At 38.9% G+C, this 13,954-nt stretch overlaps 1 protein-coding gene across 1 annotated transcript; it reads right to left on the bottom strand.

Moving 5' to 3' along the window:
* Positions 1-687: 687 nt before the first annotated feature.
* Positions 688-12,710, bottom strand: map3k14b (mitogen-activated protein kinase kinase kinase 14b). Its single transcript, XM_088001018.1, has 14 exons — positions 12,449-12,710; positions 11,280-11,355; positions 10,032-10,698; positions 8,951-9,085; positions 8,730-8,859; positions 8,522-8,650; positions 7,434-7,538; positions 6,336-6,499; positions 6,091-6,241; positions 5,132-5,671; positions 4,505-4,611; positions 4,313-4,433; positions 4,115-4,215; positions 688-3,507 (listed from the first exon to the last, which is right to left on the bottom strand). The coding sequence occupies exons 1-14, from the start codon at positions 12,708-12,710 to the stop codon at positions 3,343-3,345; spliced, it is 2,853 nt and encodes a 950-aa protein (XP_087857144.1). The 3' UTR covers positions 688-3,342.
* Between the last annotated feature and the right edge of the window lie 1,244 nt (positions 12,711-13,954).

Genomic DNA, 13,954 nt, shown 5'->3' with positions numbered 1-13,954 from the left:
TGTCGAGGAAGTCATACCTATATGGCAAGCTAATGTACCATAGAATACGTAAACGCACACATGCATACTTTACATTTTCTTTGTCCATATGCTTCCTAAATCCAAGATGTAATTCATATAAAATCAGCATTTTATAAAATATGGGCTAGTTTTAGGAGTGAGTTTTATAACAATAGAATCATGACTATGATTTCAGTGCATAAGAAATACCATTTTTTAAGAAAACACAAATGTGCTTTTTGGGTCAAAGAACATTTTTGAATCTGTTATGTGTAGCTGACATATTCACTTTACATTTAAAATAAAATAACCCCTAAAGTGCACTCAATCCAGCTGGTTCTGAATAAGCATCTTGCTAAAGTCTGATTGACTTCTTGCTGAAAGCACCAGTACACAATGTTAGAACGTTTACTGGGTATAAGTTTTCTTTTAGATTTCTTAAAAAGAATTATATTAGACATTTTTAACAAGAAAATATTAAAGGGGTAAAATTGTCAGTAATCAAGCCTTTTTATTCTAAATTAGAAGTGAGTTCTAGTGGGTATCTGAAGCCACTAGATGCATGTATAGGAAAAGAAATGTCCTTTCTGACCTGGAAGAACTTAATCAGAAAAAGTTACCATACAAGTCTAGCCTGGTCTTTAAGTACTAAATACAACAAAATAAAAACAAACTCTAGTGACCTAGTTCTTTTTTAAAAACATACCTTATTTATTTATAATTAAAATGTCATGCATGTCTATGACAATTATTATTCTGTCAAAAGCAGCACTCAGCATTAGAACAGTGGATTGATTATATGTTACAACAATCTACCATACTTGGCCTAACGAGTCATTCCAGTTTTAGGACAGACACTCCTAAAGTTGATGATCTAATAGGCCACATTCCCAATTTGACGTTGTAACTTCCTGATGCTTATTACTGTGTTCATAGTCATTCTGAAAGAGATTCTGTGAAAATCTGCAAATGGTTTTGACATTACAGCACCAATACATAAAGTTCTGCGTGTTTGCTTTTGAGGCTAAGAAACCTCTGGCGGAGAATACCTTTAGACAGTTAATATTTATCCTCAAGCCACAGAGCTTAAGTAGAACTCACACAATAACTGCCAATTTGACTAATAATACAGCAAATAAAAAAAAACATTAAAAAGGATCACAAGATGGAAAGTGTTGCCATGAATCACAGAGATAAAAAAAAAACTAGCTAAAAAACATCTGGTGTATTTGAAAGTCACAGAGGTCAGCTAAAGGTTGTTAAATGAACTCAAGATCACCAACAGTGGCAGGAATGAAAATAACAGCAACAACAATAACAAAAATCACCAACGTGGTTTTAAATAACAACAAAACAAGAATAGTATACTAATAGCATACCGCCAGAAAGTTTCTGTACTTTTACAGATTGATGAAGACATAAAAAAAAAAAAAGAATTCCCTTTAATTTGTGATCAAAAAATTTACTTTAAACTCCCTTTAATTAAAGATGTAATATTTCAAACAAGGTGAATTTTTCCAAAATGGTATTTATGACCAAACATCAATCTTGGGTAAAGAACTGCTTTATATTTTCTGTATTTTCTTTTTCCATTGATAAATCAGCTAAAATACTGGATATCTTCATAACATCTTTAACCATGTTTAGTCTAAGCGTAATAGTATTCCAGTACTATTACGCTTACTATGGAAGAAGCTGCTTTGGTAAATCAGTTAGTCATAATTTTAAATAAGTTACATTTGGAATAATATCTGAGCAATTGTTTTCTCATGATGTAAATATCTTATTAAAAATTAAGTCATGTTCTGTTCATCTAAAATCTAAATCTCACTGTGTTCAATGGTAACACTCTCCCATTTCAGGTTTTAAATCCTGATAATATCACGGAAACCATGTGACAAGCCACATGATCACATGTGAAACACTTCCTGACACGTAAGAGATCGAAAGCTTTGCTTGTTTATTAGAGCTGTAAACATTTACAATGTGCTATATGCGCAGATGTCTGGGCAAACATTTAAAGCATTGGTCAAGTGTAAGAACGCATCTGAACAAAGCAATGACTCGGAAACGCAGCAAAAAGCAATATTTCAGTTTTACAGATAGAAGCAACGCAGAAAAAAAAGTGCATTTTCCTCACGTCTTAAAGCCTCCAGGAAAACGCTGATAAAATTCATGATCTAAATCCTAAAACTTGGGTTTGACCAGCAAAGAGAACTCGCAGAGCAGCTGAGAACTAGTTTTGTTTCCAGTTGTAAACCTGACGGGAATGAAAAAAAAAAAAAGAAGTTAAGGAGCTAAAGCAAGAAAATAATCTAAACAAACAACCAAGGTGTCAACTGTTCCCCTATTTGTTCACAGTTTACAGACACTTTGACTGGAAAAATGACATTTGTGCAGCTATGTAAATAGTCAGTTGTGTTGCTGCACAAACGAGGACAAGGCAATAATCTATAAGTTAGAATATTTACTGCTGAATAATAGAAACACATTTAAAAAATAATAATACTGCATATTAGGAACACCAACAGTAGGTGGGAAATTCTCAGACAAACATACTTGTATAGATATAAAATTTCTAAATTCATGTGTTTTATAATATATCTACGGTTTTCAAAAGGTCTTTAGTTAGACGTTGCCTTAGCTTTTTTTTGAAACTGCAAACGTCCTGGATTTTTAGCACGACAGACAGACGCAAAACAAAGTGAGCAGCAGCACTGCTGGTGAGAGAGGTCACAGGTGAAGACGAATCAGAGTTCGCAGACGGATTAGAGGAAACAATGTGTTTGAAACGCCCATCTTAAACCAACTCTGAAAGATATCAAATGTAAGGCACAAAATCATTTGTTTCATTTAAAGAGCCAAAGGCATCAGCTGCAGATAATCACAACTGGACATTGAGGCCTGGGAACACAAAGCCTGGTCTGGTGAATATCTGCTGAGTGTGCAGAAAGGTGTTTGAACAGCGAGAATCCTCCGTGGGCCTCGCTGCCTTGTGGCAACAAGCCAGTCCTGCTGCAGCAGGACGTTGTAAAGAAAGTCTTTTGTTCCAACAGTACAAATATATTTTTTCTGTTTACTAGCCACAGTCCTCCTGGAGTTTTCCCATCATCATATTCCCACAGCACGGTGTCATCATAAAGTTTATGAGAGTTTCATCGCACGTCAGCCACCTCCACACATTGTGAAGATCAGAATGAAGAAGTTCAGAGGTCCCAGGTCACAACAATGTGACACTCCTTCAAGTTCTGAGCGTTTTGAGTTCTTGTGCTTTTTGTTTTTTCTCTCTCTCCCTCTCTTTTTTGCAACAAAATTAGCTTAACTGACTACTAAATGTCAGTTTCATTCTCTGAGCTCCAGCTTGCCGTCTTGGACTCTCCAGCTCCAGCGCTGACATCTGTCAGGAGCAGGAACGCAGCGGAACCACGATCCCGATTCACTGATCTCTTCCTCGAAGGACACCGTCTTTCTGTCCAGAGTCTCCAAAGAGAAGGTTTTCGCTGAGATCTGAGAGACACATGGGAGGATTTGTGAGGATCGAGGACAAGCTGAGGTGTCAACAGCTCAACAACCAGGAAACATGAACTGTACTCTAAGAGCATCTTCCAGTTGGACTCAAAAATAATTAAGCCCCATTTGTTGGAAGAATTTGAAACTGTTCAGGTATTAGCAATAAATAAATGATAATTTCATTCAAATTAAAAAATAAATCCTCCTTTAATTGGCAACCGTTGTATAATTTCTTAAAATTATACAACCCCCTGAATAAAATTGAACACACATCGTTATGTTGATGTTTCATTCCATGCAAGAAAGATGTTTCAGTCAATAAGAGAGATCATAAGCACTCGACAGACTGCAAAAGACGTACAGTCAGACTTGCTGGCAGCATACTGAGCTTTCAAGTTTTCACACTACAAGACAGATATTAAATTTTGAAGGCCGCCATGACAAATCTCCAAGATTTGCACCACTACTGACCCAAATGCACAAGAATAATCAGGTCCAATCTGATCATATCTAAATGAATAAGCCAGAGACTCTCATATGAACATACGCTGAGAGGATGTTGAACCTCTCAGCATATGTTCATACCTGAAACAGCAGGTCATACCTGATCGCTGATTCCTATGGCAACATGACCCACTTTGACTTCCCGCCGTTCTTTGATCCTAAAACACTTCCCTTGAAGGTCCTCTATCCAAATGTCAACACCTGGAATTTGTCAGTTTTTTTAATTTATTTATTTTTAATTCAACCAACCAGTTCAACAGTGTGCAAATATAATACAAGACTTTTACAGTGAAGTTACCCTCAAAGCATCGTGGCGATATTTGATCGGCTGAAGGTATCCACACCAACTGTCCACCGGAGTGACTGTTGCAGGAAGAAAACACTCCAGAACTGAGGTCATCAGATGAATGTTCTGAGTCCTTAAATATACAAAGATATTCTTAAAAATTGCCTTAGTGGCGACTTCTTCGTCGTCCGCTGTAAGTACGACTTTGTGCACCTCATCTATCTGCGACGTGTCCGAGCAGCTGAAGCAAGACGGAGGTTCATCTCGAGGTTCTGGGGATGGAGTCTGGACTGTGGTCCCTACAGGAACATCTGAAAAGAACATTTTACAGTGAAAAGAACATTTTACAGTGAGGAGTTAAGAGTTAAAACCAGGAGTTATTCTTTATCTTTCTTAGCGAAGACAGGGTTAGATATTATGACTGAATACAGTAAATATGTCTTTTATTTTTATAACTAATTTAGACTCTGAAGTAGTAAAAACATCCCATTCAGCACTTGAAAAAGTGATATGTTTATATAACAATATAACATTGGAAAACATTGTTAAACTGAGTTGTTGTTTTACACATGATCTCAACCTCCTACTACATTGTTTAATCAAGAACAGCTGTGGGGTGTCAAATTCAATTTAGAAAACCAGTTTTGAATAATCTGTCCAATGAGAATATATTTTTTTTAACTATACTCCCATCCGAATACTATATTACAGACATAAAACTTTCAACATTGCTGTCACTGTTTGGGATGCTTTCTTTGGCCAAATATCTGCTCAAGAAGTCAAATGTTTTGCCATTTTTGACAAATTATTAACAGATGCTTCTATGCTCACCATCTCTGAGATATTCCAGCTCCTCTTCTGAACCCCATGGAGCTTCATCTGCCTGCAGGCCTCTCCGCAGCAAAGGGAAAAGGCCTCTGAGCGTACGTAGATACTCAGTGGAGCCAGAGGAATCCCACTCTTCATCCTCCTCCTCCCAGTCTCCCTCATAGTCCTTATCGCCTCTCAGCCACTTCTCCTGAATGCACTCCTCTTCCACAGCCATGTATATGTCCACCTCTGACTCAGAGCCGGTCTCCAACTCCTCGTCGTAATCATCTCGCAGGGACTTCGGATGGGAGTTCCACTCCCCTGTTCTGAGATCTGTCTCTGCGATGTCACCTGTCCTGTCAGCCGTGTCCTCGTCCACTGCTACTGTCCTCCAAGGGCTCACCCAAAACACAGCTGGGTCTGAGGAAATGGCTTGGGATGATGATGATGATGAGGAGGAGGATGATGATGGTTCTTTGGGGAAAAAGAGTCTGTCTTCCCGTTGGCCATGATGCAACTTCTCACAGGCGGCTTTGATGGAGGAAGAGCTCAAACCTCCAACTGTATGTAAAAAATATCGCTATGAAGTTAAGGTTGCTTTCAACCAGTTACTGATCTGATTACTTGAACATTTAATGTTACTAACCAAATGCTAAGTAGCCAGTTTACAAATAAAAGGTAAAAACTAAGAGCAGAATGGGTAAGTGCTACAACCTAACTAATCCCAAACTATCACATAGACAATGATTAAAGCTAACAGCTACTTTGAATCAAGCTAACCGTTTCCCAGAATAAAACCAAAATTTACTATCAATTAACTCTGAGTTAACAGGCACCCAGAACAGCTACTCAGAGTTAAGATATTTTTCTCAGAATCAATCTCACAGTGACTCAATCAACTACTCCAAGTCGAGCTAACAGTCAAAGTCAAACTTTGATAGAATCCCATTTGTCATAAAGTTACAATGTAACGTGTGAACCTGCTCTGAGGGCTTTGGTAGCTTTTCTCCTGAGGCCCTTAGCCGACGCTCGTCTGTCTGGGTCCTTCCGAAGCCCAGCCCTAAACACGTTGGCTGTGAAGTTGTTACAGTTGGACGGCACCTCCCACAAAGGTGGAGGCTCGTTGACAATCTGTGACAAAAACGCAACAAGAACCACGATTATTGATTTTCGTCTACGTTTGTCCAGTCCAGTTTGAAAGTAACACTAAAGAAGACATTCTGACCTGGAGACACAGAGGATGGGAATAGTAGCGTGTCCACGGCTGGCACCCATTGAGCATATGCAGCAGCATACAACAGCTGCTCCACACATCTGCCTTGGAGCACACTTGATCTCCTCGAGCCACCTCCGGGGCCATGTGAGTCTCTGTGCCAGCAAAGGCTGCTCCTGCAAATACAAAAACAACAACAGCAAAAAAAAAAAAAAGAACTGAAGTTGTATTTCATAATTAATATTTATCGATTTAGTGTGAATTTATACTGCCATACATTTCTTTGACACTGCATTGGCTCCAAAATAAAATATGTTTGACTTTTTTTTCCTATTGCATGACCTGCACACTGACTTATAATAAAATATTAAATATTTTTCACCAACACAATAAGGGAACAAGGTTTATTTATTTATTTTTTTGGTTGAGGTTTGCTCCAAATGTTTGTAGTAACCTTAGGAAAGAGGTAACTCCCTGACCCAAAAAGACCAGTCATTTTTCAGGTGAAACAATTGTAAAATGTGTTCAGAGAAGTTCATATTTTCTGTTTCTTTTTCCTGATTGACACCACTGTAGAGAAAGTAAAACGTACTGAGAGGAAGTTGCTTTGGGTGTGTTTCCACTGCAGAACCCATGGCTAAACCAGGCAAAAGACACTAAAACCACCACAGGAAATAGCCAAAAATTAGCCAAAAAACAGAGAGAAAGGTAGGATGTTTTGGAAACTCCCTCAACTGAAGTTGAAGCTTTATATATTTGATGTGTGATGATTATTATTCTTGATCATTTGTTTATGGCATTTGACTAAAAGTAATGTCGGTTGCTTGTTTCACAGTTGGCATGTGGAAATGTACAACATAATTGTAATCATAAAATTGCACAAAACGTAGCTGCGAATTGAGATAAGATATCGAAATAGCACGACTTTCTGCAGAATTCTGCAAAACGTGATAATATTTGAAAAGTATGTATAGTAAACTGAAAGTCACCATTGTTCCGACTCTTTCTTTCAATAATGTATTGTTTGTGCGAGCAGTGCTCTAGTCTAGACCACTTCAGCAATGCAAATTTACGTCTCAGCTTTCTGCAGACGTTTCAGCGTCAGCTCACCTATAAATGCTTTAGTGCTCCGTCTGTTGTCATCCAACATCTCTGAGAGACCAAAGTCACAGAGGAACGTGTCTCTGCAGTCTGCAGACAGCAGCACATTGTCAGCTGGAATAAAATCAACACACGGGATTCAGTGTGGCAGCCCGTTTGCATTAGGCACTCTTTGTGAAACATAGACTCAGGAGCAGGAGGCTGTCGGTGACGGTCAGAGTAATGGGTACACGGAGGTTTCCTGCTGCTGCAGAAGCGACATTTCAAGTCATAATCTCCTGAAATAAATCACAAACTTGTGGTTTCACTTTATCCGTTCTCATCTTCAACTACACCGTGAAAGTGGAAACGGTGAAATCCTCTCAGGAGGGATTACTAGGAGAGGTGTCTACCAGCTTTATTGTTGACAACTTTCAGACTCTTATCACCACAGAAAGTGAACAATCACTGGTCACACGACAAAGATAGTTGCTATTGTTATATGTCGTTTTCAGAAATGACAGTTTGGACTATGCTGATACTGACTGATTCCTTGCGATGATCCTTACTAAAGCAGTCGCTGAAAAATGATGAACCGCTCTTATTAATGCCGAGATGTATTCTCCCCACCAGGATTTTTGATTTCCAATTCATCTCGTGATTTTAAAACAAATAAAAATACATCAAAACCTTCAGCTGCATCAAAAACAAAGAAAAATACGTTACAAACAATAGATTCTTGGCTGTTTTGGGATTTTTGCTCAAGACGAAGGAAATCTCCACAAATCAGCCCTATTTAGTTGTTGAGTTTTCTGTTTATATTTTCAAAATATTGATCTATAAAGACAAGTTATTCTGGATTTATTTCTGTGAGATGAAGACTAACTCAAACTAAATTAAATACAGAGCTTTTACCTCTGGATGTAAGATCTGAACGCTGGCAATGATACAGTGGTTAAAAAAAAAAAAAAAAAAAAAATATATATATATATATATATATATATATATATATATATATATATATATATATATATATATATAAATTTCCTGCCCAAAAATATCATCCTTGATTCAATAAAATCATAGATTATGTTTTTGAGACTTGTACAGAAACGCACCTTTGACATCCAGGTGAACCACCTTTTTGTGGTGCAGGTGCTCAAGAGCCCCTAGTGTCTGATGAAGGTAATGCAGGGCTAAATCTTCGGGGAGGCAGGTAATCTCCTTTAGAAGCTGGGCCAAGCAAGCTGGAAAAGTTTGGCAAGTCGTGTCCATCCTTTCTGACCAGAACAAAAGCACTTTTGAACAGATCGTAGTTCGGCTTACCTGGTTTTAGGTCCATGAAGAGTACGACGTTCAGCCCATCTCTCACCGCTCCAAACAGCTCCACAACTCGAGGAGAGTTGAGGGCGCTCCATGTCTTCACCTCCTCACTGCTGAAGTGACTCAGGGGAATCTGATTGGACCACAACATGGACAAGTTTCAGCTTTTTAGTCAACCCAAAAGACTTCGTGGAGTTTGACCCTCGGTCGATTTCTGTCCTGACCCTTTTGGCAGCGCATTTAAAGCCACTGCTTTTGTCCCGAACACAAAACACGTCGCCGTACGAGCCGTTCTGGATGTGATGAAGAACAAAGTACTCCTCTCCCTCTCTGTACTGAAAGCTGTTGGGGTGTAGGAGCTAAAAGAAGGAACATAACAGAAATGTTAAGTACCAAAACTCCAAGAGACCCATGCTCGATGGATGTAGTGCATATTTTGGATGGTCATTTTGAAAGGTAATGTAACAATAACGTGAAGGTTATTTTTCAAAACATATAGTTAATATAATTGAAACCTTCTCAGAAACTGTGTACAGAACGTATGTAATAAAAGTATCTATTTTCTGTCTGGAGGTTCCTAAATAGTGTGAGTTCCTAATTCATTCTGTGTCTCCCTTCAGTCAAAAAGAAGCTAAACTAGAGGAAAGCTTTGGGCTTAAGCTTGTTAGATGCATCTTACAAGACTCAGACACGATTGATCACTAACCAGTCAATTTATGGTTTTTCAAGGAAGATATGGATTTTATAAAAATTCCTTTTCTGACTCAACGGGAACATGTGGATGATTGTTTAATGTGAGAAATTACAGTGTGTCTGGATATTGTTTTAAACAGAAAAGAGATTGTTCATAAAAAATAAAACTTTTCTTAAAGAAAAAGTGTCCTGTCTTTTCGAAAATACATATAATCATTACTTCTGTTTTTGGTGGCCTTTGTGTTATGGATTGATGACTGGGTTTGGGATTCCAAATAAAAAATGTCCTTACTTGTTGTCAGTGTTCTGCTGTGCTCAATGCTTTTTTTTTTTTTTTTTAGCTCACTTCTTTCTCTCATGTTTATATTTTGTTTTGTACATATTTCTCTGCAATGTTGGATATGGAAGTAAATCTAACTGCCATGAAATGCAAGCCCCAACAAAAACTCGAAATATGTTTAAAAGGTTAAAATATTGAGCAACAATGTGGCGATTCTTGAGTAACAAGGTTTTTTTTTTTTTTAAACTGTGCAATTATTTTGTTCTACTACGAGTTTACAGTCATGTCAATACTGACACAATGAAAAAGAAACTAATAAATGTTTATCTTACATGATGGAATATAAGTCCTTCATTGGCAGGTTTGGTGGTTGTCCAGGTATCCAGAATCTGTTTTATTGAGTTGTTAATGAAAGTTGAAAGGAAGAGTTTTGGTATCTGCATCACTCTGCCTTTCAGCTCATCAAACTCCGAGTCACTGTCGTCAAACCCGAAAGTCGCCTGAGACAAGTCTGAAATTTCCTGCAAGCTTTCCAGAAACTCCGAGGAGTCGGAGTCCCAATTCGAGCGAAAACCAGAGACGTGCATCAAGTCAGAGGTCGGATCAGAAATGTTTGATTCTAATCCAGGCTGATGAGATTCACTGCAGCGAGACGACTCTGACTCGCTCTCGTGACTGAAAGCAGATTCACAGTCACAGTCTGAGCCGCCTCTGTCATCAGAGCCGGACAAGTCGTCCGTCTGTCCAGACACGCGGGAGTCCGGCAGGCGGCAGGAGTCGGTGAACTGAGGAGGTGGTGGTATGATCCCAGTCGTCTTCAGCCAATCGATCTCCTGCACCCACAAACCCTGGATGACCGGAGGCTCCCCTCCCTCCTCCTGCCCCCTCGGTCGGCCTTGAGTCTTCCTGCGCTGTTTCCTGTGGAGGTGTTGATGAAACACTTCATCCAAATCTTCATCTTCTGTGTCGGATATTAAGGCAGCATCCTCACTAAAAGATCTGAAGACAGGAGGGAACATTCATCACTTGTTTAAGATGAATTTTTTTGATTCTGTTCCAATATTACAGCATATTTTCGTCTGCAAATCAGGTTTTCCCTCTCTCTCTCTCTGGCACATTAAAGAGATTGGTGGCATTTAAATATCAAACAAAAACTTTAGAACATCTTGCAGATTTTTTTAATGTATTTTTTTATGTAGACAATGACAGGCAGAAGCTTTTCCAACTTGAAATAAATTAGACAATTCTAATATTTTTAAAAGAACAGTGAGATGGAAAATATCTGACAGTGACTTTGGCTTCAGCTTCAAACTCTGACTTATTCATCAATATCAGCTAATTAGGGTACAGAATCACTTATGTTTATGAGCATCCTGACAAAGTATGTAACAGAAGGGGTCTGAGGCCTGATCTCCTGCTGCAACATGACTCATCCTCCACAAACAAACCTGTAGAAACACCTTCTTCATTTTCTGCATGAGATCATTCAGTTGTACCTAACTGTGATGTCATCAGTGGCGAACCTCAGAAACCTGGTGGGAGGTTTTTTTTCCCCAGAGCAGGTCAGAGGGCGTGCATACCTGTGCTTCTGGAGGAGGTGAGATCGCGGGCAGGGATTCTGAGTGTTGGACGGGCTGAACTCTTGAAAGTCCTCTCCTAAAAACAGAAAACGATTTTTTGGCTTTTTGCATGTTTATATGAGCGTATATGAGTCATTTCACCTCGTCGTAACTTAAAGCTTAATTGAAGCAAAACATTGGCAGCCGTGGGTGTCAGGCAAATTGCCAGCAGTTCTAGTTTTAGCTTTCTGTGGTGGGACAACTGAAACATTCAACAGAGAATTTTGTCTGTTGAGGACATTAATCCATAAAAGAGTCAAACAGGAGGCCGACTCCTTCTTAGACATTTTAATTAATAGCTGTAATAATCTTCTAGCGTAGAACTCACACTAAAAATTTACATACATGAAGAGCCTGTTTAATATAATGTCACAGCATTTCAGTTGAATTTCAATCTAGACTTTGACTAGGCCCCTCCAAAACTTTATCTTGTTTTCTTTAGTCTCACAGAGGTTGACTTCTTTGCGACCATTGTCCTGCTTTTTGAAACTGATGGAGGAGTTCATGGTACCAACAATTACTGCAAGTCATCTAGGTCCGGGAGCAGATGCAATAAGATATACATGTTTCAAAATGTTCTACTTTTGTCTCGTCGGTCCACGGAATATTTTCCCCAAATGTCCCTTTGTGACCAAATGGATTTGTCATCTTAGAGAAATTTTGTTTGGCCTTCCATTCCAGGGAAGGTTCCCCACTATTCCATGTTTTCTCAACCAAAGTGCCTCAAAAGGACATAGAAAGCGACTCTGTCCAAATTGGTGTATATGAGTGACTTTTGTTGTCATCTATTCTTTAATTTCTTTCTGTTGGTGGATATTGTGTTGCTGTCTGATATTTGTCAACTGGCTTCATGTTGACATAAATGTTCCATTCGGGTGATTTCTTCATTTGACAGGTTTGGCAGTAATCAGTACTGGGTGTGGCTTGTACAACAAAAAAAAAATAAAAATAAATCAGAATTCATTCATTATTGAATAAATTGAGTAATATTCCACATAAGGTCAGGTTAGTTTGGATAGCTTTTATCACTTAAATAGTGCCACTAAGTGAAAACTGCTGTTTCTGTTAACCTTGTCTGAAATTAAAAATCTTTCTGACGATCTGAAGCATTTGTGTTTCTATGTTCTTACTCTCAGCTTGTGCCACTATGGACACACGAGGAATCCCCTCTAGGCCATTTGTTATCACGTGTTTGGCGGTGCCGTGCTGCATCACACGGGTCAGATGTGGACCAATGGCCTGAACCAGTGACTCCGCTTCTTCCTCACATCCTTGGCTGCTCTCTTCTTTGCCCAGAAAAGAGATCTCAGAGCCACCGGTAACAATGGTGAATGGTGTGTTGGAGTTCAACATCCGGGGAATGGCCATCTCTCTGTAACAGTCAGAGCGCATTTATGAAGTGAAAAAACTAGAGGAAATTGGAGAAATTGTTTTTTTATTTTTTTCATTAGATCAGACTAGACTAATATTAATATCTCTGCATTCAGATTTCAGATTTTAATCCCTAAATGCTGATGTCTAATCTCTTTTTTCCCCCTCTGGACATGAGGTTTAAAGTGTAAGAATGGCCTCGCTTCAGATGTACAGATAATCCAATATTAGATCAATCTGGCCAAAGAACATAATTCTAGAAGTCTTAAATCTGACCATTGTTTTTTTTGTTGTTCTATTTGCACACATTAAAGAAAAGTCAAACTTGCACCATCCCAGATTGGACAGACATACACTTTCATATTGACAGTTCTGACAGCTTGCTGTGTCCTATGATGACATCTTAGAGTTTTTGGAGATTTCTTTTTAACATCTTGCATCCTGATTTTAGGGCAAACTCTCTTGGATCCCCAGATCTGGGCATGGTGTCAGTTGTTTTCACACCTGTACATTTATTAAGCTTTTTATTCTTTTCTTCCCCCTTCCCTCTCCCTCCCCAATTGTATTTTACTTCAGTGGTTTTAGGTTGTGATATTTTTGAGAAAATTGAACGTTTTTGTAAAATGCTAAGTCCAAAAAAAGCGCCTGGTTACTGGGTCCAGTAGAGTTAAGGTCCTGTTTAATAAGCAAACATTTTTTTTCTGGTTTGACATTAAGGTTATTGAATTCCCACAATATCTCACCCCCTCATCATTTAGTCATAATAGAGACAGATTTGCAATTGGACGGCGCTTTAATGTTGTGGTATGCGGGCCGTGAATGAACGGACACCGGTCAGATTGGGTATAAATAGCTCCGAGAGGCAGCTACATGCCTTCCACCGGGCCGTCCAGCTGTCAGAGTCTCTCTTCCTGAGCGCTCACCATGTCGACAGCAAACACAGACAGATCAAAACACACACACACACACACACACACGCACGCACACACACCTAGACACACACACTTCCCTCATAAAAGAGTGCTGATGCGGAGGGCACATGGGTGGCTGCAGTTTGATCAAATCAGAGTGTCAAACAGATGGAAATCAACAGGTGTGTGGCTTGACCTGACAATAAACTCCACAGCTGAGATAATACGGATTAAATAAATTCTCTAGGAAATACAAAGAACCGAAGCAGCTTCAAAAACATTTTGAACTCCGTTTGAAATGATTTTTAACTGATCTAAACAGAGAAATGTACATTACCTCAGAATAAAAGACAG

This window comes from Poecilia mexicana, unplaced genomic scaffold (genome assembly GCF_051168715.1).
Source record: "Poecilia mexicana isolate PSO_F unplaced genomic scaffold, ASM5116871v1 scaffold_19, whole genome shotgun sequence".
Taxonomy (NCBI): Eukaryota; Metazoa; Chordata; class Actinopteri; order Cyprinodontiformes; family Poeciliidae; genus Poecilia; species Poecilia mexicana.
The sequence above is the reverse complement of the archived record's forward strand: the minus strand, read 5'-3'. Positions and strand labels throughout refer to the sequence as shown.